Source organism: Antedon bifida, chromosome 1 (assembly GCF_963402885.1).
Source record: "Antedon bifida chromosome 1, ecAntBifi1.1, whole genome shotgun sequence".
Taxonomy (NCBI): domain Eukaryota; kingdom Metazoa; phylum Echinodermata; class Crinoidea; order Comatulida; family Antedonidae; genus Antedon; species Antedon bifida.
Window position 1 is genome coordinate 24,072,281 of NC_136226.1, and position 25,727 is coordinate 24,098,007.

At 30.5% G+C, this 25,727-nt stretch overlaps 3 protein-coding genes across 4 annotated transcripts in view; 1 reads left to right on the forward strand and 2 right to left on the reverse strand.

Moving 5' to 3' along the window:
- The window catches only part of LOC144846094 (band 3 anion transport protein-like), a 43,235-nt gene extending 41,116 nt beyond the window's left edge, over positions 1-2,119 (reverse strand). Inside the window, exon 1 of the mRNA XM_078703521.1 lies at positions 2,081-2,119. The gene's annotated coding sequence lies outside the window, so the exon portion shown is untranslated. The remainder of the gene's footprint in view (positions 1-2,080) is intronic.
- Positions 1-25,727, forward strand: part of LOC144846199 (T-complex protein 11-like protein 1) — a 207,238-nt gene that overhangs the window by 46,682 nt on the left and 134,829 nt on the right. The gene's annotated exons all lie outside the window — the stretch shown is intronic.
- LOC144846126 (catenin beta-like) lies at positions 4,389-24,129 on the reverse strand. Of its 2 annotated transcripts, XM_078703523.1 has the most exons (17): positions 23,978-24,129; positions 20,649-20,695; positions 19,646-19,687; positions 18,037-18,292; positions 17,584-17,837; positions 17,108-17,346; positions 16,027-16,228; positions 13,561-13,705; positions 11,404-11,507; positions 11,083-11,289; positions 10,452-10,583; positions 9,002-9,124; positions 8,496-8,657; positions 6,873-7,023; positions 6,323-6,438; positions 5,956-6,058; positions 4,389-5,744 (listed from the first exon to the last, which is right to left on the reverse strand). In XM_078703523.1, exons 2-17 carry the CDS (start codon positions 20,661-20,663, stop codon positions 5,566-5,568), a joined length of 2,430 nt encoding a protein of 809 aa, XP_078559649.1. In that variant the 5' UTR covers positions 20,664-20,695; positions 23,978-24,129; the 3' UTR covers positions 4,389-5,565. The 2 variants fall into 2 exon arrangements, with proteins under 2 accessions (XP_078559649.1, XP_078559650.1); XM_078703524.1 differs by lacking the exon at positions 19,646-19,687 and having other exon boundaries at positions 23,978-24,128.

The following is a 25,727-nucleotide window of genomic DNA, read 5'->3' on the forward strand; positions in this document are numbered from 1 at the left end:
AAAAATTCTGTCCTATCTTTTAACACCAGCAAGTCTGAAAAGTATACTAAAAAGTGGTCCAGAATTAGGACCATTGTCTCAAATGGTCTCAAATTTTAATGGAATGGTCCTTGACCACATATCTGTATATTTATTTTGGTAAAGATCTTGTAATTACTTTTTGAGTAATCCTGCTCAAACAAACACACGCGATCATTTACATATACCTCCTTGGCGGGATTAAAATATGAAATAATCTATAGTATTTGTTTGTACTTATGTTAGTTACACAGTACAAACAGTTTTTTAAAGCTATAACATAGTAATCAATCTATTTATTCATCACCAAAAATAAAAGGTCAAACATCAGTAAATTTGGTTTGCTGAATACAGCATATAAACAGAGGCATTGAGTATGCATTAAATGTAAGCCCAGATTGAGATATAAATAAATGTTAAAATGTAAAACCCGACTAAGTACTTCTGAGTCCTTAAAAACTTTCTTAAAATAACTGAATTAATGGCACTGTCAGATCACACTTAAGCTCCCAATTACCATGGATATCTTTTATATAATATTTTTTACTTCGATCATGTACAGATGTTAATTATAGAAAAGTTCAATTGAAATAGGTCTATTCAAAAGAATAGAACAGCAACTTTCTTTTTTAAAAAAATGTATGGTCCCCCTGAAAAATATACACAGTATATATATATATATTTTGGATGAATATGCAATTTTAATGTCATATTATTAATATTAGTTAACCAAAAAAAAGCCCAAAATATTTACCTGGAAAAATTGTAATTTAAAGCAAAAAATAGTCATACAACAGTTTTTTTTTTTTTGGGACACAGCTGTAAGCTAATTTGAAACATCCAACTCAGGAATAAACTCCTTTACTTTTATACCCAACATATATTGGTTTGACCTATCAAAATGGTTAATTTTTCTTGACAAGCAAGTGTACTCAGCATTTAGGAATTTGATTATATCCCAACAGGGTAGGATTAAATCTGAGTATGATTGTTATCAAATCAATCCAATTGACAAGATACCCTTGCAGAATCTGTTAAAAATCAGGATGAGCTTAATGTTTTAGAAGACTATTGCCATTGTATATAATTGTATCATAATCTTTATTTACAATGAAATCCCTATGGGAAGCCATTTAATTGGACTGAAAGTTATCTTTGTTTGTTGCCGTTAATGAACAATTTTCGCCCTCGCAGTATTCATTAAGTTTTAGTTAATGCACAATAAAGGCCAGTTTAAAAATACCACTAATTTATGGTAATGTAAAATGCATGAATGCTTTGTGTAAACACCTCTTGTATGGTATGCACCTCAGTGTGTGTAACGACGTGAAAGTGTATTAAAATCAAAAGGCAAATTACTGAAAAAATGACAATGCGTATGTATCAGTGGCTGGTTCTTAATGGATACAAATAAAATAAGCAAAAAGCTGAAAATCAAAACGATAAAAGTAAAATAGTAAGAAATTGCAAAGCTTTTTGGGTATGTACTGTATTATTAAATACATTAATAAATAATATTGTGGTAATAATTTCATAGAAAAAAATTCAAACTAGTGTATCATTAGCTCCAAGATCAAGTTTATAAAAAAATACTTAAAATGTATTTCAAAATCCTCAGTAGGATCAGTATCAACTTGTTTTCCATTTAAGAATTAGTAAATATCAAACACAAAAAGCCTTCCAAATTGTCTCACCAAATAGCCAACTCTCTGAAAACTTTCCCAAAAAAACACTTTTTTCCAACCTTTTCTTTACCATGAAAAACACTTTTGAAAAACTCAGGAATTTTTGTCAAAAGCTCTGTATACACTATCAAACTTGATGTGACAAAAACATGTGATGTGCCCATATGATGTATGATATGATGACATCATATCACTACCATTATTTGGGCATGCCACACTTTTTTCAACTTTATACACTAACATAAATGTTAAGGAAAAATTGATTTTATTTTATTCTCAAAATATATGGGGGGGGGGATGGACAGCTGGAATGATGCATCCCCACCCCTAAGACAACTATCAAACCTTGTATTTATCCCAGATTAATGTATACTTACTATAAACACATTCTATGCCACTGACTCTTCTTGGAGATATTAAAGAAATTAAAAATGACATCGTATTGCTTGGATGAAATCGGATAATCAAATGTTGAATTAGTTCAGTTTACAGTGTGTCAACATATTTCAGCTCAAACATTAGGAACGTGCAGTAGGCCATAGAAACGAAAAGACTCTGCTGAAACAAATTAAAATAGTTATTTAGACAAAATTTAGACACGAACAATGTAGATCAACAATATATTCATTTTGTTGACTAATTGTTTTGAAATGTATTTATTATTTTTTCATTTGTCATGATGATTACTGTGTATTGTATCTATTGTCTGAATAAACAATTATTTGGATATAGTCTTAAAGACACCTTCCCTAGACACCTTCCCTACAATTTGTGACGTTTTGTAAAAATAATACATATATATTACTTAAAAACCATGTCATTCCTTGTCTTAATGTACGTTTTATGGTAAATTATGATAAAAAGTGAGAAACAATGCACTACCTAAGTAGCTCATGGCGATTGACCTCTCGTGGACGGTCTTTAGGCCTAGCGTAGCTAGGCTTAGTTTGTAGGCCTAGCTGGTAAACATCGGTAACGTACGAACATCGTACGCTAGCTATATACCTAGCCTGACGATGTATAGTTGCTGCATTAATTGTCTTTCTATTTTTGCCAGAAGTCGTTGATACAAATTGGGGAAAACCCGGTATAATTTCGCTGAAAAGTTAGGAGTCTTCCATTTGTTTTGGCCTCACGATCGATTGAAAAGTGGGTGAATTACAGAAGAAAAACAAAAATATCAATCCACACGCAATGCATTTTGGGATTTATAGCAGGCCGCTTTAATTATTAGAATCAACTTATTTTTCACATTTTTAACCGTTTAAAGACGAAAAAAGTTATCGCAATAGGACCATATAGTAACAAAAAATGCGTTATTTCTATCAAATTATGTATCCTTAGCTTGATTTTTTTAGACTTAAACTGTAGTTGTAGAATAAATAGATTATTAAAACAAATACTTAGTGATCTTTTGAAATTTTAGTTTGTTTTATTGAAAATTATTAAGTTTTAAAATGACTACTTCAATAAGTCTATTCCAAACCATTGCTGACCTTGTAGTCACTCATGCAGGTTGAACACATTTTTTGGTTGGCTAGCAACCACGCAGCGCCACCTATCGTCCACGCAGCGCCACCTACCGTCGTGACGTCAGCATTGCAGAACTCTATAGATGTTCCCATTAATTAATTAAAATCTAAAGCTAATTTAAATGCCTTTTTGTTCAAAATTAGTACATATAACGCTCCAGAAATGTACTTCCATCCCTAAAAACCAATCATAACATTCAAATCGTGGCGAAAGTACAAAATAGGTGGCACTGTTGTATTTAAAAAGCAATAGTATTTAGTATAAAACAAAATATTTTCCAAACGCGAAAAGATTTTTTTTTCGTACACGAAAAAAGTACTATTAAACGATCGTTTAATAGTGCATACTATTGCATGCCGTGTGACCTACATTTGTCCAATCAAGTGACAGGAATTTATTTAGGCCTAGGGCCTAGGTGTTATATAATAATTAATATTAATAATAAATAATACTACTATCTAGGCCTATAATTACTACATTTCTGCATTGAAATCATGTCTAGTATGTGATAAACAACAACTTTAAGCCTAGGCCTATCCATAGTTTCCTCAGGCCTAGACATCATTCATATTACATTGTTACTAGCCTACTCCCTCTCCTTCTGCCACCGACCCATCCATCTCCTACCACGTTTTTACCAAAATTGCCCAGGGCAGGCTGATGATGATTGGCCTACTCTAGTGGCCTAGCTAGGCATTTTGGCCTGGGTCTACCCTACCTACTAGGGCCTAGAGTAGTAGAACCATAGGTTCTCCATATTTGTTTACAATGCTCTAAACTAAAAGACAGGATAACTAAAAGGTTACTCACATTTCTAAACAAACAAATTAAATGTAAAACAGCATGCAGCAACACACTTCTGCTGTTTATATTTTGATGATGGGGAAAACTTTGACGGCGACAGAGGGCGACATCAATGTTGGCTGCTGGATAATTTTTATAATAGCTGCTTGTTTTGGCAAATTTGTTTTGAGAATTATTGCTCCTTATTATAATGTTTCGTCATCTGTAAATATTTCCATGATTGTTTTTAAACAACGGTTAAAATAAAACTTGATATTATTATTATTCACATAGTCATGGTGATTCTCATCAACACTGGTCATTATAAACAATAAAAATAAAACTGAAATAAATAAAAAATCAAACAGATTGGGTTTTCCTACAAAGCAAAAGGCAATTTATTCAATTATAGCATAACATTACATAAAGCACTCAAATTTCTTACATAGTTTAAAAAAAAAATAGAGGCATAAAGAAAAAATTGTAGAGAGATATTGATCCCATACAGGCTATATTCTCAAATGACAGAAAGAGATGACTGATTCACGATAAGATCAATGGTTGCACACTGTATACAAGAACAGCAACGAGAATACGGATTTACATTATTGAGAAATTATAAATAAGTTAAAATTGACGCTTACTACCTACATTATCAGATTTTACATGTATTATATTATATGATAGCTAACACTTACTGTACAACTATGCAACATCTAATAACAAATTTTTTTATTTAAAAAAAACTGTACAAATTACAGAAGCGATAATTCCTGCACATACATCAAAGATGTGCATTGTCCTCTGTAACAGAATTGATTATTATTATTCAAAATCAAGGTAGACTAAGCAAAATATCAACTAATAACTACAAATAATTAAAGTTTAATAGTTAGTAAAAAATAAATAAATTACATTGGTAAACATTTTCACGAAAAAAAAGAAGACAAAGACAATTAATTATTTAAAGGAAAATTAAACAAACATGACAAATTAAACTAAAATGAGAAGCGAGATTATTTGCTGCTTAGGTAACTATTGCTTTTTCTTCCCACCACGACTATCAACAAATTTGATGATTTTCAGTAAGGAAACTCAAAGCAATTTGTAACATGCTTTCAAATAAAATCGTTAAAAATGTACAAAATGAAACAAGATATGATACGTTTGTCCCGTTTTAAAATGATATAGAACATTTTAAAATATATGCATTGCCCCTGCGTAACATCCACATTTTGACAATAAAAAAGCACTGATATGAACATTTTTTAACGATATGCTTTTGATGTTGGCTTGTATGCCAATCTTGCTAATATATACTTATTACTGAAATAATTCAAACTATGGCTAATACGGTAGATTACATACAGTATCTGCACTCCTATTTAACAAATGTCTGGATAGGTTGGTTTTTTTAAATTCTATACATAGAATAAAATTTGGGTTTTACCTTTCTACACACAGAAAGAAGTTGGTATTAAACCATTTACTCTTACTCTTATTAGCTTCTGTATTTAACTTTTCATAAAAATCATGGCGGACACTCTTACAAATCAGTGTCGTAGAACACTAATCCAGATCGATCTGATGGGTTAACATCTTCTAGAGCTGATGAGGCTCCTAGTTCAGAGTTGCCATCATAGTCAAGTCCAGGTCCAAGATCGAGGTCTTGCATCATTGGTTCTATCGAGCCAGGTGTCATGGGGTTGTTTCCAAATGAAGGATCTAAAAAAAACACCAAAACAAAATGTAAATGTTGATGATTATCATAGGCAAGGAGCCAGAATTCTTACAAACCCCTTTTCTCATGGCCTAGAAAAGTTACACATAAAGTCATTTGCAGTTCAGTCAATGAGAAGGAATAAGCTACACCAATTCTAGCATTCTCTTAAACATAAGATAATCCTAATAATAATAATGCTAAAATGAAATTTACCTTGGTGTTGTCTGAAGTCTTGCTGTGGAAGACTGCTGCGACTGCTGTGGTGGGAGTACATGGTAGGATGGTCTTGACCAAGCATTTGTGGGTCAAAATCATTCTGTGAATAGAAAACAAATTCATTTAGTTGTGTAAAGTGTATTACTTATTTACTAGTAAATTCTATATTTTGATATCGTGACCTATTTTTCCACATTCAACAGTACATTTGTTTCCAGAACGCCTTCTTCATTGTTTGATTATACACATTAAGTTCAGTCTACACTATCAAAGTTTATGTGACAAAAAAAGATATGGACATGATGATGTCATATCACTGATAGTGTAGACAGAGCTTTAGTTTCTTTTACTTTTAATAACTTACATCTTGCCATTGTGGACGATTGAAGAAGGAAGATGACAACTCAATAGAGATCCTGCTCTTGTAGTCTGCTGGCTTGTCTTCAGACATCCTGAATAACACAGCAGCGGCATACGTAGCTACAATGAAAATAAGCATTCAATAACATTCAATTGTTTTCATCAGAACAGATATTTGTTTCTCTTTTCTTTCTATCTATTTAGAGTAGAGATGGCTGCATCACATTTCAGGTGAGATGATTCTGTGTACATATACAGTACCTTCTTTGGGATACCCCTATTAAGGCGACACTTTCCCATGACATGAATGAGGCAAAATATATGTTTTAACACTACAGCCACAGTGTCCCTCTAATTAGAGTTCTACTGCACATACACAGAACTTTATACATTATTCAAACATATATAATGAATGATGAACAATATCTAATGGATATCCGTTTTCAATACTTGATATATTATTACAATATTTATATTACATTTTCTATGCACAAGTACACATTACATATATTGTGTGTTACACTATAAAATACATCATTATGCTTTTAACTTACTGACTCCCTCATTGCTAGAGTGTAACAATTCTGTAAGTGGTGCAGTGGCACCCTCCTGCTCAATAATCTCAGCGCCTTCTTTGTCTTGTGCCAGCTCACAAAGGACCCCAGCAGCGACACGTTGGATATTTTCCACGTTGGAGTAGAGCAGCTGAAAGAAACAAAATATTGAAAAACAATCAGAATTGTATTTCCTGTCAGATCAATCCCTACTTATATCATAAATGCATACCGCAACCTATATTAATAGCAATATAAATACCACATAATTTTCTCATCTTTTAAAATATTGATAAGTAGATTAATATCCAACTATAGTAACTGTTTTGCATATGCCTTGCAGCCTTTTAGGCCAAATCATTCCATATATAGTAATATTATGGATCAATTTGATTTTGCTCTCAGGCCATATTATAATTCAGTCTTCCTCCCATGGGATACATTTATATGTTATACTGAAAAGGTAACGAATACATTTTTACGTCTTGGACGTGGCAATGTAATCACTGGTATTTTCCTAGCTTCTCTGAAAAACCTTGCAATAAATTCAATACATTATTGCAAACTATTTTAATTTTTTTTTAAACATTGCTCAGTTCCTATAAAATAAACCATTCTCATTTCTAATAACCTTTAAACTACCTAATGAATATAATTATATTAATAAAGGACAATACAATTAAAATATTAATAATGCCTAAAGGTTCTATTTATCAAGCCAACTTGTTTACTAGTAGAGAACCATTGAAGCAGAATTTCCATTTCACCAATTTGCTAGTTATAATTTAGCATGCTTAACTTCACCCAGACAAGAGAATTTGTGTTTGTTCTTTGTTATGAAAGTGGCTCATAGCTTTAACAAACAGTGAGTTAAAATAAAACCATAGCAGTAACTGTCAGACCTATGCACTGTACAGTATAATCATTCTTAATGTTTATGAATTTGTTTAAAAAATTGTCCCATGTTTGTAAAATAATTTATTAACAGCGAGTGTATTATGATTCACATGTGTTTTTGCTTATTTATTAGTCTGAACATTGTGGTATGATAGCTGATCAGCTGTTGAAGATTAAAAGAAGCTATTTTACTGAACCCGATACTATTAATTTACAATACCAAAATGTCTAAAAAAAGATGGTCCAAAACAAATTTAGTTTTAAAATAAGAAAAATCATGTAAATGATGGAAGGTAGGTCGTTTCGAGGTCAGTAACCTATTAGTTATTCTGTCAAGATCACTTCCTCTATCTAAAATCAAATGTTATTTGAATTTCCTTGCTATAACTTAATTAGGTATTTTTTAAACAAATAGACGATAACAAGAAATACTCTTTGATGTACGAAAAAAGTGTAAAAACGTTTCATGTAAGATTATTCAATTAAACTTTAAATCTACTTAAGTCTCCGCAACCTTGACAATATTCACAAGATAAGATATGTTTGCTCAATCAATTCTAGTAATGTAGCCATGTCTACTAAACAAATAGCTTGTCAATGTGGTTTTAATGGTGGTGCTGCACTAAGATTTTTTTTTAATCTGACCATTCTGTCTAGCCCTACTGCAAACAATTTTTGTCTTGATTTTTAATCAAATAAAAAGAACAATGCCACTCATATAATTACCTGAACGAATAGGGGAATGCTGTTAAGACCACGGATAATGGCACGGTTGTGTGTCTCACGAGCCAAGATATGAAGAGCGCCAACAGAACCTTCAACGATTTCTTCCATACGTACTCCGTCAACTCTGCTTTGTGTGCTGCCATTACTTCCCATTGATGTTCGCTGAGAAGGTAAAGTTGAAAGTGGTTAGACGCTTTATTCTTGAGTACGTACTATATATTTTTTAATACAGTTGGGACAAATTACTCTCAGTTAGAGGAAAAATGGCAAAATCAGCACTGTGGTCAAAACTATCTGATAACTTAACCACATAAAACTCCTGCCATTTTTCCCCGACTGAAATGGATATTACCATTAATTGTATGTGCACTGAGGACAAAGTAGAATAACAATTATTAATCGTAGGATCTGGTCATTTGCTTCAATGACCGTATCATTAATACAAATAATATAAAATATAGTAATTAAATGCACTTCACAAAATGACCAATAATTAAAGCACTTACTCGCTGCGTGTCTTGGTGAGCTCGCATCAACAACTGGACAAGACGTGGGAGTGCTCCGTGTTCTCTAAGTGGAGCATGGTTTGCTGGGCAAAGTGCTAGATTTCGAATAAGTCCAACAGTTGCCTATAAATAAAAATATTAATCATTTTAAATGATTTCAATAAGAAATAATGCATATGATTTAAATTTTGTTTAAATTGATATAGTTTGATTTGATAAAAACATTTACTTTTATTATTTCACAATTTGCGATTTTGGTTATTTTACTTTACATCACATACAGTACATGATGTTCAATCTGTAGAAAAGTTATTCAAAATCTACAGTCTACCGTACATACATATTTTTGTATGAAATGTTGGTGCAATACAGCTTGCATTATAATATATGATTAAATAATATTTTATGTGATCATAAAAACCAGGATTTCGTGTCAGAACTCATCATATCCATTACTAAAATATTATTACCAAATACAAGAACACTCGCGAGAGTAATAATGAAATTGTGAATATGTTATTCTGTCTCAATTCATACATTAAATTTATCATTATTTATTACTAAAACTCAACTTTACATAATTGAAAAGCTTCTAGTGAATGTAGTTTTATGAATAATGAGTGAAATATAAAACTGAATACATTTATTTCAATTACTGCAGCAGATTCATAAATTTAATTGGCTCATAGCCCCAAAGCATAGAATAAATTTAATCACCCCTTACTATCTATTTTCAGATATACACCCTTTAAGCGATAATTAACTATAAGAATATATGATACAGATCTAAATGATGAAATGTATTTAATTTCAAGAAGTTTCTCAACTTGAAATAAAAAACAAATTGTGAAACTTTTTAATTATAAAAAAATCTTTTAACATTTAATCCAAGTCAAGGCCAACTGGAAATGATGCATTAGGTAAATCATTTTTTCCATCATTAATCTGTATTAAGATATTTGTTGTTAGATTCAGAATTCATGCAATTCAATTTATGATCTGTTTAGTTTTATTTTAATATGAAAAAATATGTAAAAATTTGATAAAAAGTTTAAGATAAAGCTTCCCATGTAAAGTTGACAAATCTTGTGTTAAGCTGGAGAATTGATTTAAAAGGAAGGTTAAAACGGGATAAATTAAATATAAATAATAATATATAAATAAATATTTCATACATATTTACCCATAACCATTATTATCAATAGTAGTAGTAATTAGTAGTCTTGTTTTTAATTCATTTATATATGTAATTTTACTTTCTATGGAGCAGAGATTCAGAAAAAAAAAGGATTGAATGAATGTATTTCTTGCTGCCATCAGTTTGCAGTTAAGCTTGAAAACTATAATACCTTAGTTTTACATCGCTTATATATATTGTTAAAAATCTGTCAAATCAATTAGAAAAGCGGAAAAAAGAGGATAAGGTCATGAAGAAGAAAGGGCTTACTACCTTAATTAGAGGCCAGCGAGATGGTGGGTGTAGCAACTTAACAACAGCTGGCAGGCCATAATGAAGACGTACAGCATTCTGTGCCATTTCAGACTCTGGGTGTCGGCTTGTTAAATGCCGTAAAGCACAGATCTAGAGTAGTGAAAAGAACATTGAATAAATAACTCAAATGTATATAAAACTTGGAAATGAATGGATTTAGTTAGAAAAGGAATTGCATAGCTATAGTTGAAAAATTCAACATTATTGTAATGACATCTTAATCTCTTATTAACGGTAATAAGAATTTAATACGGCACAGGATCATACCTTGAATGCCTAGTTTACATGGAAGATCAATATAATCCACAGTGAATGAATAGCATTTAACAAGTTCACATCTTACAGCTGGTATTTTGCAGTTATTTAAATACATGCAAGATTTCAAAATCCATACATCATTTTAAAATTAATAGGATTTTTAGTTTTCAAATTTTTCAAAAAGGCATGATTAGATTGGGTTATATAATCATCATAAGTCTCATTAGCCTTACTAATACAAAACCAAGCTTTAGGTCTTCACAACATTACTATTTTTTAAAATATACTTTTAACACTAAGCTGATAATTAAATTGGTAAATGAATACATACGGCTGGTTCTGTGATATCTTCTCTATCTCGAGCTTGTAGAATGGTGCCAACCAGGGCTTCAATACCACCGATTTGACAGACAATCATCTTGGCACGAGGGCTGTTACACGTCAAGTTGGAAAGAATACCAGCGGCGCATGTGACAACGTTGATGTCATTGGATGACAACAATTGTACAAGCATCTGCATTACTCCCTCAATGTCATCCTAAATTAAATATACAAAAATAACATTTAGACAATACTGTATTACAAGGCAATGAATTAAGATCACACATTTGTTTTAATAAACTTCTTTTGGTAGTAAAAGAAGAAGACTTACAACTTTGACATTAGCATCAGACAGATTTCTAAGTGTCCACAGACAGTTCTGAACAAGCCTGTTGCTCTGGTGTGCCAGGTGCATTCCAAGGGCTTGAATTCCACCTGAAAAAATAATAATTTCACACATAGTTACAACATTATATATTCTCAATTTATATTAGTCTATCTATTACATATCACCCAACTAATATCAAGAGCGTATCCCTAGAATTTCCCTCTCCCGCTTCAGTATAATGAACAAAATTTTGTAGATCTATATTTTTATAAGTAATATTATATGCGAGCGCTATCCCATTAAGAAAAATGCCTGTGTTACTTGTATTTATTTATAAGTACAGTAGTTAAATATATAAAAATAATTATGGGCCAACAAACCTATATTAGAACTAAAATGAAAACATAACATGAAAACCCATGACAATACAACTAAATCTGGATTAAATTAATCGTGTGTTAGAACTCTTAAATACTATAGTATGAGAAAGCATGTGTGCATAGTATTAATAAATACTTTACTAAATGCATAATGTAGGCTACATTGTATTTTTGCTTACATTATAGTATAATGGATTGAATGTTAAAGTAATTGTTGAGTCATATATGATTGAATGAATTTATTCCATGTTAATGTCAATTAAGTTAATCATACATATCAAAACATTAATAATCAGTGTGAACTTCACTTAATTTGTATTCATTAGTGTTAGTATCAACACTTATAAAAGTAGCAATTATTCACAAATGCATTCATTTGTTCTTTTGAAAGCTCATATTTCCTCCTCCTGACAAGCATCATTATTTAATAACTTAATAATGCACTTGTATCTAATAAAATTAAGTAAATCTTTATTTACAATATACAGTTAACTCATCCATAGAACCCACAAAGAAAATTCATGCATAGCAATCAAACTATTATTACAGGGTTGGGTTGGAGACACATCTCAGGAATGGTCCCCAACCTGCCGGAACCCCTCCTTCAGCCCAGAAACATTTCCCCAAGAAATAATAGTTGCACCATTATGGGAATGTTTCCATACGTGTTTGATAAAAAAAAAAGACCGAGATAATAAATGTATGTACATCGCTTTCACAAGATTAGGCACTTTATCAATCCAGGATATTATTATCAATAATGTACTACTATCATTTCTTTTTTTTTTTTAGAAAACCATCACTATAGATTAATTTTTAAAATGCAACAAAAGAAACAGAAAAAATATCTTGAAATAGAAACTCATAATGTATATTAACAGAGAGTGAATGCATATATTCTAAAGTAATTGAAATCAACATCTCTGTGGAGAGCAGGTATGATTGCTCACACATTAATTTGCAGTGAAAGCCATCAGAGTAGATTTAATACATGTGAAGCAACTACGCATTACATGTAATTTAAATTTATAATATGTATCATGCAGACAAATTTATGTTCAGCTGTATATGTTCTCTTCATGATAAAGTATGCATTGAATAAAGTCACAACTGTTGTATACAATTAAATATTCTATATAGGAATACAAAGGATAAAAATAAACACATTTTAGATTATAACTGCACCATTAAATATTAATTATATATTTTTAGAATTAGAATAACTAATTATAATTTATTCGTTCACCGTATGTTAAGATGTTAATAAATCAAATCAATTTATTTTGCATCATATTTTGTTGAATAATGATCGTTCAAATTAATATGAGATCCCACACGCGAATGCGACAATAGTTTGTCCACCATTGAAAGTTAAGGAAGAGAACGAGAAGAAAACAGTATACAGTAATACATATTTGAAAATGGAAGTAAATACAGCCTGATGGTTCTAGTACAGAGTTTGCAAATGAAACTTGTAATAAGATTACGAGTGCAAACAAGGCCGAGCCTGTTGGGCCAGGCTAAGATAATGTAAGTCCACTGAATGCCATATTATTTTCTACAAATGTTACATAAAAATATTCACACTGAAATAACATAATGATGATAAAAAGAAAATTGTATATGTTATGGTTTGGATACAACCTAGACACCAGCAGTCAATGATTGGTATATTGTACAGTATACTTTAATATGTGTTAAATGTCTTCTGTGTGTGTTAAATGTCATCAATGAACAACATTTTGGAGCTTGTATGAGTGTATGTTATAAATAGATTTACCTGCTTCACATATTGCTGGCTTGTTGTTGGGACAGACTGAAAGCACTTTCAACACTCGGCTTGTTGTCCACAACAGTTTTTCATAGGTGTATGTTCGCATAATATGAACGAGCATAGCTGGTCCGTTGCTGGCCAAAATAATCAACTAATGATAAAAAATAAATGAAATTGTTATTCTTACAAGATGTTTTTGAGCTGCTCAATTAACACATTATTTAAAGGTTACAGGATTTCATGCTATATCAGCTAAACAAACAATTATTTACCATATCACCTTCACAATATGGTTTTTAAAAAAAGGGGGAAATGGTAAGAAAGACACATTATACTGTACCCATTTATCAACATTATTTTATGATATAAAGACAAGGGTGTGGAAACTAACTATCTCACACCCCTGCCTTGAGATAGTTGAAATAAATAAATAGAACAGAGTATTTTATTTGTAGATGACTCAACTCTAACAGGGTAATTATTTTACATGATCAGAATATTTATCAAATTTTTCTTTAAAATAAATCAAAAGTTTTTTCCACATCTGATAAATAGCAGAATAAATTTCATTGAATCTCTTTAAAATACTAAGCTTAGAGACGCAAATGCTTTTCTAAGTGCACATATTAAAGTATCATGTCAATCATACACGTCTCTGGAGATTTCAAGTTACAACAAGTATCATGTGACCATCTTACCGCATCGGTTAAACAAAGATCAAATAATTCTACAAAACCATTGCCGATTTTCGTAAATGTGTGCTTGTATAATGACAGTAAATATGCTTTTCATTAAAATTTTTCTGTTTTAAAATACTGTACGTAGAATAAAAATCGAGATTATTACATGTAGCAATATTGTAGTTTATTACATGAAGCCAATTGTCAGATTCTATAGTTGTTCAGTATTATACAATTTCATTATGTATGCATACAGTTCAATGATAAAGGCTATACCCTTTGCCTTAAGGTAAATTTACAACACATTTTAAATTGCCTGATATACAAAATGAATAAATTTTTAAAATATTTATAGCTTTTAATGCTTAAAAAAGAATAAATTTAATTGTACAGCTTGGAAACCATATTTTCTTTATTAATATTCTTATTTTAATTATTAAATTAGTATTACAATAATCAACCATTATTTTCTGTAGAACCTCAGTCTTTCAGCTTATTTATGTTTTAGACAGTTTATTTATAGTACTTTGTTAAATGTCCTGATTTATAGTAATTTGTTAAATGTAATTTATATTGGTATAGAGTTTAATTTAATTAAGTATAGTTTCTTTATATTTTGTCATTTTAAAGAGGGCCCCTGGATAGCAGCTGACTGCAGTTCAGCTGGAATGGTTATGCTCTAAATAAAGTTGAAATAAATAAATAAGTAAAATAATACATGATGTATGGTTGGACTAATTTGAAAGGCTAACACCCTTCCCTTCTCCAATTCATAAAATGGAAGGGTGTTTTATTCAAACATCAATCAAGAAAATAAATTTGAGGAATTATATTGTTCAAGACAAAGCCAACAGTGCTTTCTGACTCACATATTTGGCGGTTGGCGGCAATCCTTTGACCTGCGGTATATCAAAGAATGATTTCGACAGACTTTGGTTATAAAATGGTACAGTACAAGTACTAAAAAAACTTTAAAATGGTATATCTTAAGTGATTGATGCATTTCGTAGAAATTATTGCTTTTGTAACCATTTAAAAAGATCATTCTATGGTGTATACTTTAACGGAGGAAATGTTTTAAATTAAATACATCAGACTAAAAGAGTTCAGGAACTTCATTTGACAAGAAACAGTACCACCAATCAAATAAAACCGTTTAAGAAATTGTACTTTTATGAAACAATGCACTTATAATGAAGTTTAAGGAATGGTTTAATGTATAGCAAATTTAATCAGTTGTTTAAAGCAACTAATTTTGTATATATCCTGTACTGTAGACAGCAAATTAAACTTACATCAATACTAGCGCCATGTTATGTCTTTAAAAGTAACTGTTCTTGTTTAATTAACAAATTATAGAACACTAATTGCTTAATAGAGGTATTGCTAAACCATGTAGTGTATGACTCACTTGGTATGTAAACAAAAATGTCAACTTTTGTTAACTATTTTTGGGGTTAAACATCATTTGATAAACCCTGCAAAGCTAAAAAAAACCAATGAAAATCAAATAAAAGTGATTGAATCATGTAGTGTCAACTCACTTGGTATTCAATTAAAAACAAATTGTTAACTATTGTTTTTGTGGTAAAACCAAAAAATAATGTTTTACTCCACAAATAAGTAGTTGACAAAAAATAATTTTTTTTTGTTTGACATACACCAAATGAGTGACTACATGATTCAATTACATTTATGTATGTTTAAGGAGTTTGCTATGTTTGTTGGAGGTTTAGCAATGCCTGCTTAATAATCGTACAACCACGTACATCTACTATCTTGCACAACTTACCTTGCTTTCTTGGTTTCCGTATGCCAGGATCTGCAGACAGTCGGTGGTGATGGCAAGGAACTTGACATTCTCTTTACTAAGAAGTGCCACCATCTTCTGTATGCCGCCATTAATGCGGACAGCCATCTTGGCTCCTTCTTGATGAAGAAGCAGATTGTGTAGAGTGGTGATGGCGTAAAAGAGAACAGATTCGATTGGTGAGCTGTAAGATATTAATAAAATTATTTTATGGGTTATAGTATGTTAAAAGACGGCCTATTCAAGTCAGCTGTACTGCTGTAGTACAGTTGTAGAGCTTTGTTTACACTGTCAAACTAGTTCGACAAAAGTGTGATGTGACTAAATATGGTAGTGATATGCTATCACATTTGTTTTTGTCACATAAAGTTGGACAGTGTAGTCAGAGCTTTAGAGCTACCCTTGTATTGTAAAACAAAGTCGAATAATAATAAAAAAAAATTGTGATCTGACTAGAAATCTATCATATTGTATAAGTCAAATAAAATAATAAAAATAATGTCTGGGAACCAATTGCTATATTATGGTTTAAATAGAAAAGAATTATCTTTCGAATCCCAAAAAATATTCATTATCGAAATTATTGGATGGAACACAATATCAAATACTAAAAATCTAGGTTGAAAAATCAATACAATTCAACTTTGCCTTTCTCCAGTTCAGTATACAGTTTATTTGAATGATTAACTATAACAACTACGCCCTAGGCATGGTTAAGTTGAAGTAGATATTGTTATGCGCAAGTTATTTAATTATTCCATTTATGATCTGGAGCCAAGAAGGTGGGTCTTTATTCAGTATTCAAAATAGATAGAATATTCTCGAAATTAAACAATAATACTGGTTCACAGAGTTAAAATTCAGCAGTAAACTTTCTCAATGAAACATGCCTTCTCAGGTGGAATTCTAAAAAAAATGCAAAATTTAACTAAGCATTGTGTTCAGCACCATAAGTAGTTGTTCATTATAACATTACAAGAAAATGGCTCAAAAATTGTGCACACATGAAACAGAATATGGTTCATTTTCTGTGCCGCACAGCTAACATAGTATCAAAGATTACCTTAACAGTTTTATCAGCAATGGAATACCACCGCTTTTCCAGATGGTCAGGAGTCCAGCTCTGTGATGTGACAAATTGTGTAGAGTACCTGCTACACACTTAGTGACCTCTGCATCATTACTGTTAGCCATGGCTCGAACTAATGCTGCAACAATTTGTGGAGAGTTCATGATGGCATGTCGACTGGCCTCCTTCTTTGACAGCTGGTGGACCATTAGAGCTGCTTGCCCAACAACAACCTATATTTTTTTAAATAATCATTTCATGTATATAAACACAAGATATTTTTCATTATGCACTGAAAGTAATTCCTATACAGTGCTAACAAAACATTGTACAACATAAGAAGAACAAATATTATTTTTCTGTATGTTTTAAAAACACAATAAAAAAAAAAGCCTGGATGCTGTAAAGACTGAAATTGATATCGAACCTTATTGGAACATAGGAATAAAAAGATAAATATTTCTACAAACCTGATCTTCGTCATTGAGAAGCTTGGTCAACTCTGGAATTGCTCTAGTGGCCAGGTCTGCATCATCCTGGTAGTTGATCAGGTTGACAACTGCATGCTTCAGCATCTGAGATGGCTCTGCCAATCTCTGTACAGCAGTTGGATGTTGGGGATCAAACTGTGTTGAAGGGATCTGTGTTCCCTCTTCCAATGTCTCCGGGTACATTGCAGCACGAACTCTCTGTGAACGTGTTTGGTTTAACTGTTGGTTCATTTCTGTAAATAAATCATATGTTTAAATAAAAATGTTATTGATGTTTCAAAAATTTTATTTTTTTATTCATGGAAACGTTGAACATAATCCCTTTCAATGATTACTTGATTAATTAGTTTGTGAACTGGCATATTTTTCACAAAGATCAATAATTTGAGAAAATGCCTCAATATAGTATCTTAGCACATAAATATTACCCACCATCAACTTGTTCTTGTGTGTAAGTCGGCCCGTAATTCTGGTCCCAGTCTTGGTACATGTTTTGGTCATCTTCATCGTGAAGACTCTTGCTACTGACAGACGGTGCTTGTGTAGTAGCGCCACTCTGGATTCCTGAATCCATTCCATAGCCATGACTCCATTCCATCGTTTGCTGCATTGGGTCAGCCTTTGGCAGGTCTTGGAGGCCGGGGCTCATGTAGCCCCCTCGCTGCTTTTGTCCTGGACCGGCATGATACTGGGAATACAATCAACATTTGTTAACTGACAACCTTTCTGGATATTTGTACAATTACAAACAACTCGTAAAGTAAAAAGTAAAGAACGGGTAGTGGCTGATGTTTACAGGGATATAGCACTAAAGTAAATGAGGAATAGAACAGTTAGTTACACAACATAGATATGGTTTTAATTTGTTCATCTAGAATTAAACTTTGGCAAAGTATTTTACAAAACATAATTAAATGTTATAAATCATTAATTTGTTATCGCAAATGTATATCCATGTTACATTCCTAGCCAATAACCTCATCCCTCATTTTTTACATTTTTATATTTAACAACAATCTCCAAATAAATTTATTGGTTAGTACTGTACGTTTGAAATAAAACGTGTTAATATAATTTTTAAAAATAATTATAAAATTATGCAAATAAAGCCATACTGTTAATGCAAGAGAACATTTTAATATTTTTTTTAATATTTTAATCAGCAAATTTAAGAACTAAATTCTAGTATTCTACAGAAAAGCATTCAATATCAATATGATTGGTAATGTATCAGGATGTTCACATTAATAATGGATTATATGAATGAAAATTAAGAATATAATATTGATATTAGAACATTAAGAAACCCTAGCATTCATTGAGGAGGACGACCAGAGCTTGCTAAAGTAAAGGACAAAAGAGCAATATGCTGCAGCTTGTACTGCAATTTGTTTTTTGTTCTCTTTCTAATAGTCATTTTATTGACATAAATGACTGTATGATTACAATACATTAGATAATTATTAAACAGAAGTGAAATGAGTTATGATGAATAGCAAGATATTAAACGTGGGCGGGGAGCCACAAGATTCACCTCACTCAACTAGCCACCAGAAAGCAATGTAGTTATTAAATGAACTTGCTATACCGGAAAAACTATAAATTGTTGTATTAAATGTGCCAAGATTTAATTATATTAATACAGTAATTAGAACAATGTTTATGAATGAGAAACAGATATTGTATAATTTTTAATGAAAATATAAGCAATGGAACTCATATTTTGATATATTTTCATGATGAATGATTGTAAATTAATAACAGAATTATTTTAACAACAATTATTACAATAAGTGCATTTATGAATATGAAGCATGGAAAACGTTAATTCATGTTAATTAATTACAGACATGCAGTAAAAGTGCAGAAAATAATAAATTCCACATTAAAAGTTTCATTTAATTTGTATCCAAGCCAAAAATATATTTCTCAATCTGTTTTTGTTTTATGATAATGACAGAGATACTGTAATGACTCAAAATTGTGGGTATGTAATGATTGACACATAGGAGGTATTGTTTTGTAATGAAGCGTGACTAACCCCGCCCACATTCATCATCAGTGGTTGGCGTTCTTCTTCAGTCTGTGGAAATCAAGGAAAACATGCCAGACGAATAAATAAACAAAATTCAAATTAGTATTTGCATATTTTACTAATTGTTTAGCTTTTTATGTTTGTTTAAGATTCTAGTTTTTTTTTTTTAAGCATCTATCTACTGCTCATATTGAAGGAAAGAATCCCCAGAAGATGTTTCTTTCCATTATGTCGTACTACTGTAATTTAATTTAAGAAAAAACAATACCATACATTCACACAAGTTTAATATTTTTTTTTTTTATTTAGGTTATTTCGGTGTAAATAATATCCATTATGCACTTGTGTACAACAATCTTTAGCATAATTGTAGGTATTCAAATAACAACAACAATGTAACAAAAAAGGAATAGTAATTATTATTAATATTTGATGAATTTGAAAAAATTATGAAAACCTACTCTTAAAAAGGCTAATTCACATGTGTGAATATATGGATACAAAAATACAGTTTCAAAAAAAGTAGTCAATTATTTAAAATTGCAGACCCTCATAAGTAAAATACTTTGTTGTATTTTTAGATTACATCTTTTATTAAATAAACCAACGACCTTTGACACAACAACAAACATGATTCCCATGTGACCATTGTCACACAGTAGCTATTCAAATTTATTTCTATTTTCTAAAATAATGTAAACTCTTAAAATCTAACTAATGATTGATTTTTAATAATTTAAATCAAACAATTAGCAGTTCTAAAATGTTATCTTAAAATTGTAGTACAGTAGTATTCAGTCTTCGTATAAATAATTTAAACAATTAAAGAAACAAATCCTTTCCTAATAACGTTTACATTACATGCACATGTTACATCATGCATAATAATGAATTCATAAGCAGCAATACCATAATGAGTTTGTAATTAGTTATGAAATTATTCATACAGTAATTGTTTATATTATTTTGCCATGTCAGTAAATTAGTATTATTTGAAGATTTATATTACCTGTTGAGCTTCCATCTCCAGTCAAACTTAACTTTTTGTCCAAATATCTGTCAATTAAATAAATAAAAATATTAATAGTAAAAAGCAGATGACTAAAATACTGTTTACAGTACTTCGTGTAGGTAGAGTATTTCTTGAAAAAGCAAACAACTCTGAAACACTAATTCAAAATAATAGAGAATTTAATTATATACTTTAGTTGATAAAACAAGACAATAACAATGAAAAGTACTTAGTTAACACCTTAATGAAAATAATCATAGTGAATCACTCAGCTATTATGGGAGTGGTACAATACTGTATGTATACACTAATTGTTTTATATAGTAAACAATAAAATAGTAAACAAAAAAAAGCACACTTGTGTCAAATGGTTTCAAGTGTAAACTTGTTAAATTTGTACAACTTAAATTAGCAAGGTAGGCTATACTAAACCACTAGAATGCATACCAGCATTATACTGTATAACCTTATGTCTAAATTACAATCTGAATTTGATTACAAAACCCACTGCTTTTAATAATAGAATATAACCATTAATCTGTACTGTATGAAAAATGCTAATACATTAACAAAACTTTCAATGATTCACATGATTGCTGACTAGCTTCCCCATCATTTATCAACTGAATAATTCCAAGTAATTGAACATTGAAATAATTCAAATATATGTTGTAAGATTTGTCATGCCACAATAATAAATGAAAACTAAATAAATCCTGGACATTAACATAAAATAATGAATATATAGAAACCGACAGTGGGCAGGTAAGCAAGACTGAGCTCTTAACAATAACTAAATTACACTTTTTCATAAACTACACTATAAAAACATATCAATGCCATAAAGAAACGTTTTAATTAACCTGAAATTACTACAGAAATAAATAGAAATTGGAATAAAAAGGGAGACATTTTTGTATCTTGATTTAAGGAAGCTTTGGCAAGCCTAGACTCATAAAATAGCAGGGACCAAAACCAAAATAGTTGCATAAAAAAACTGCCTTCAAAATCACTGCTACACATGTATAACTGCTAAAGACATAATCAATAGTTATTTTTAAACTCTTAACAATATACTAATTATACAGTATACTTACAGCTAAAGTTGATGATAATAATCACAATATTTGGAATGGTAAACACCTGCATATAGGATACATGTACAGTAGGTTTAAATGAATGTCTTTTGAATCAAACTATGCCAGTGATCATACTTTAAGCACAAACCAAGTGTAAAAATGCAAGTCAGCTACGTTCACTAAATGTCTCTTGAATATCTCAATAAACAAACTACCTTCCTGTTTGGCGTACTTCACTTTTATAAACAGAGAAACTGCCGACAACACTTTATTCTCACTTTTAATAAAAAGTGAATGCTTGAAATCAAGAGAAATCATTACAATGACTTTACAACTATTGTTAAAAAACAATCACACAAATGATATACATCTAGAAAAACAACTACATTTCAAAAGAATGTTGAATGAAAACAAAAACATCATTTTTATATCCGTATTTATTCAAATAAATGCCCTGCATTGAATAAACTCCCATTATAACATCGAAAAACAAATAAAAACACCACAGTGCCCTTTTTTCTCCTCAAATAAACACATTTTGAAAGAATTTTTAGTATATTTTATCACTTTTTAATATCAATTGTTATATTTTTTCTTATTTAGAGAAAATTTATTTATTTTACTATATTACACAAAAAAATAAACGCCTTCTTAGAATAAACGCCTCAATAAAAACCCATATGCTACTGTAGATAGTAATGTGTGTAAAAATTAAACAAATGCTTAGATTTTAGAGTTCAAATATTGTACTGTAGAAACTGTACAACAATATACTGTGTAAGTCTCAATAGTGAAATATTGATGATATTTAATCAAATCATTTATTGATAATTAGAAACATCCAAGCTGCATTATCCAGAAAAACTAATCAATTATGAATTGTCAATTTTAATTTCTGAGCAAGTAATACAATCATCTTTAAAAATATGTAAAGTAGTGGAAAATAAACATTACTGTATTTAATAAGAAATACTGTATAAAAAAGAACAAAAATTAAATATTTAATAAAGAATATCTCTAAACGTACAGTATATTACATATCCCCCCACCACTACCAAAAAGTATAATTACTCTAAATGTTGTACATCAATAAAAATTAATTTTAAATGATGGAGATTGATAACTATATTTCAGAATAACATTTCATATCCAAAAATGCATGGCCACAGTAAATATTAAAATTTTAAAAGAATGATGTAATAATAAAAATCTTATACGGAAATTTAACTTTCGGTCAAAAAAGAAAATCATTAAGTATAGACATTGCTTGAGAAACTGAACTCTTTGATGAGCCTACAAACTTAGTTTATCTTAAGACCCCTCAGGGGAGTTGATATCCCTGTAGGAAGCAATACTCAAGTAAATCTCCCACTTCATTTCCTACTCAATTTGGGATTGCTTCATATGAACAAGTCATTCGCAATTAGTAAAGCTAACACAAACATCTTAACAAACTACCACCAGAGATTCGCAAAGGTGTCATGGTGTAAAGTTTTGAGTAATGGTACTACTGTATATGTTTCAGCTGATCCTCACAAACCTTGCAAAAGGAATTAATGTCACATTCTGTACACTGAATAAGAAAAATGTAAGCAGAATATATAGAACTAATGTTTTATTGTAGTTAATTTAACAGACAAAATAACTTAACATAAACATATTACACACATTTTGATTTAGAAAAATGATTTGAATTGTTGCACATAAAAAATAGTGGATAAAATAGTGATAAATAACAAAATTCAAACAGTGTGATTATTAAAATAATTCTATTTAGCCTGAGCCAAAATTGAAGTATAAAGAATATTGTTTATAGTACTATGGTATCTGACCAAAACTATAGGCCTAGCTAGGCACTCTGATGGCTGGGCACTGCCGCCACTGCTGGTCAAAACAAGACCACACTCTCTCTGATCCAGCAGCAGGGCCTAAAATAAAAAAAAATTTACAGTAGGCCTAACTAATTTACACTTACAAATAATAAATATACTACTATATAAATAGACAGAACAAAAAGAATCAATTATTAGTACAATATAAAACAAAAATGAACCGTCTTTTTAGACGTTAAACCTACTCTCTGTCTGGGCGTTGATTTCCAAGACAAATTTACCCTGGTGAGTTGCCCATCTATTCACCAAAATCATCTCTCTTCCGGTATTAAGGCTACATCCGAGTACCCAAACTTAAACATCAAACACTAGGTAAAGAAAACTATTAATTTGGTATTACATTTGAGAGACTTACCTTGAGTAAATGGCCTAAACAGACCTTGTCCTTTGAGAAATGTTTAAGTGCTTAAAATTGTTAATTTTGTATAATATTCTTGATAAAATGAAGAAAAATCACTACCACCACACACTGAGCGACGCAACTGAACAATAATCAAGATGGCGAATTTAATCTACATACGCCAATCGGTGGTGAAGTAAAACCGCGAATATGATTCGCGATAAGAAATAGTTCCACTTTGTTAATTTATTTTTTTCAATATATTATTTCAATAACTGTTAATGTTAATACTACGCATATATTGTATTTTCACAATCTGTATATAATTGCATATTTTCTTTAATTCATACATTTTAAACAAATAAAAAGTGATGTTTACAAAATGACGAAAAGCAGTAAAGTGGTCTCTTTTTGTATTGTTTGTATTGTACCTGTTTTAGTCATTGTAATGGAATGTCTATTATAAATATAGCTGTTTGTTAAATCGCTTTTGTTTTAAATTAGAGTTAATATTACGTACATACAGGTCTAATCTCATCGTAATAAAACCCTATTTCTGTACAAATTAAAAATAACCCTGTATACATTGTAAGTATACTTATATTTTTAATAACAGCCACAACAATTTTGACTTAATGTTTGTATAGAGGTCGCTGTTCCATTTTTATAACGGTCAACTACCTTGAGGTACATTAATCTCACCTTTATTCCTGGTAAAAACGAAACCGGATCTCTGATTCGCCCCCGCACAAATACAAATACGCAATATTTTACATAACAACAATGGCTTATTATAATTATTTGTTTGCAAATGGATGGCAATTGCGAATGGCCTTCTGCTTTAAGTTTATTTCATGATTTTTTTTGTGATTTTTTTGTCAAAGGGTCAGAAAATATTCTTTTTTTTCTGTAAAATCCTGTAATTTTGTAAATATAATTAAAATATGATATTTCTGATTAAATGTGAATGACCAGTTATTAAAGGTTTAAAAATTGCACACGTTTTGCAATTATGGGGCTCTCTGTTTATATAAACAAAATCTTTCGGTTTGATAATAAGAGTATTAATAGTATAGTTAGTATCCAAATGATTACCTGCTGGTGATATGGCCTATGTATGTCGGCGTATAGGGTGTAGGCCTACTTTTCACAAGTCGGGTTTTTTTTCTTTTACACGAATTGTTTGTAGACCTTATCTTTCGACCACGGTTCATTAAAAGTATGCAATTTAATTATTAAAATCACAATGTAGTATTAAAAGGTTTTACAACTTGTTTAGCCTATTGTTATGATTAGTTACTATTACTTAAAATATTAAGAAAAACAATATTATTTATTTTTTATTACTTTTTTATTTTTAACTAAATAATTTTTTTCTTTTAATCATTCAAATTATATTTTATATTTATTTGTAATTATATTAAAGGAAAGTCTTGTTCGCGTCTGACAAGGGATTTGTTTTCTTTGTACTGTTATTTTTTATGCCGAAATTGTATCAATTATTATTTTGTTTAAACCTCGAAGGGCTGTAAACAAGATCAAGGAAACGTGATAGTCATGCCAGCACCCAATCGAAGTAAGTAGGCCTCGTCGTAACCAGGGTTAGCACAAATTGATTCGCGGCCTTCTCAGATTAGGCCTAACCTAAATCCTCACAAGATAAGGTGTGATTGTTACCAGTACTTTCAATTACTATGATACAATACCGGTTTTGTAGTTGACCAGATCGATTATTTTCAGCTTAATTAGTTGTTCTCTTACAGTA

Coding starts and splice junctions, on each gene's coding strand:
- LOC144846126 (XM_078703523.1), bottom strand. Junction 17,838..18,036: donor CACACAAGAACAAGTTGATG/GTGGGTAATATT, acceptor ATTTATTTACAG/AAATGAACCAACAGTTAAAC. Junction 10,584..11,082: donor AAGATATCACAGAACCAGCC/GTATGTATTCAT, acceptor TCACTACTCTAG/ATCTGTGCTTTACGGCATTT.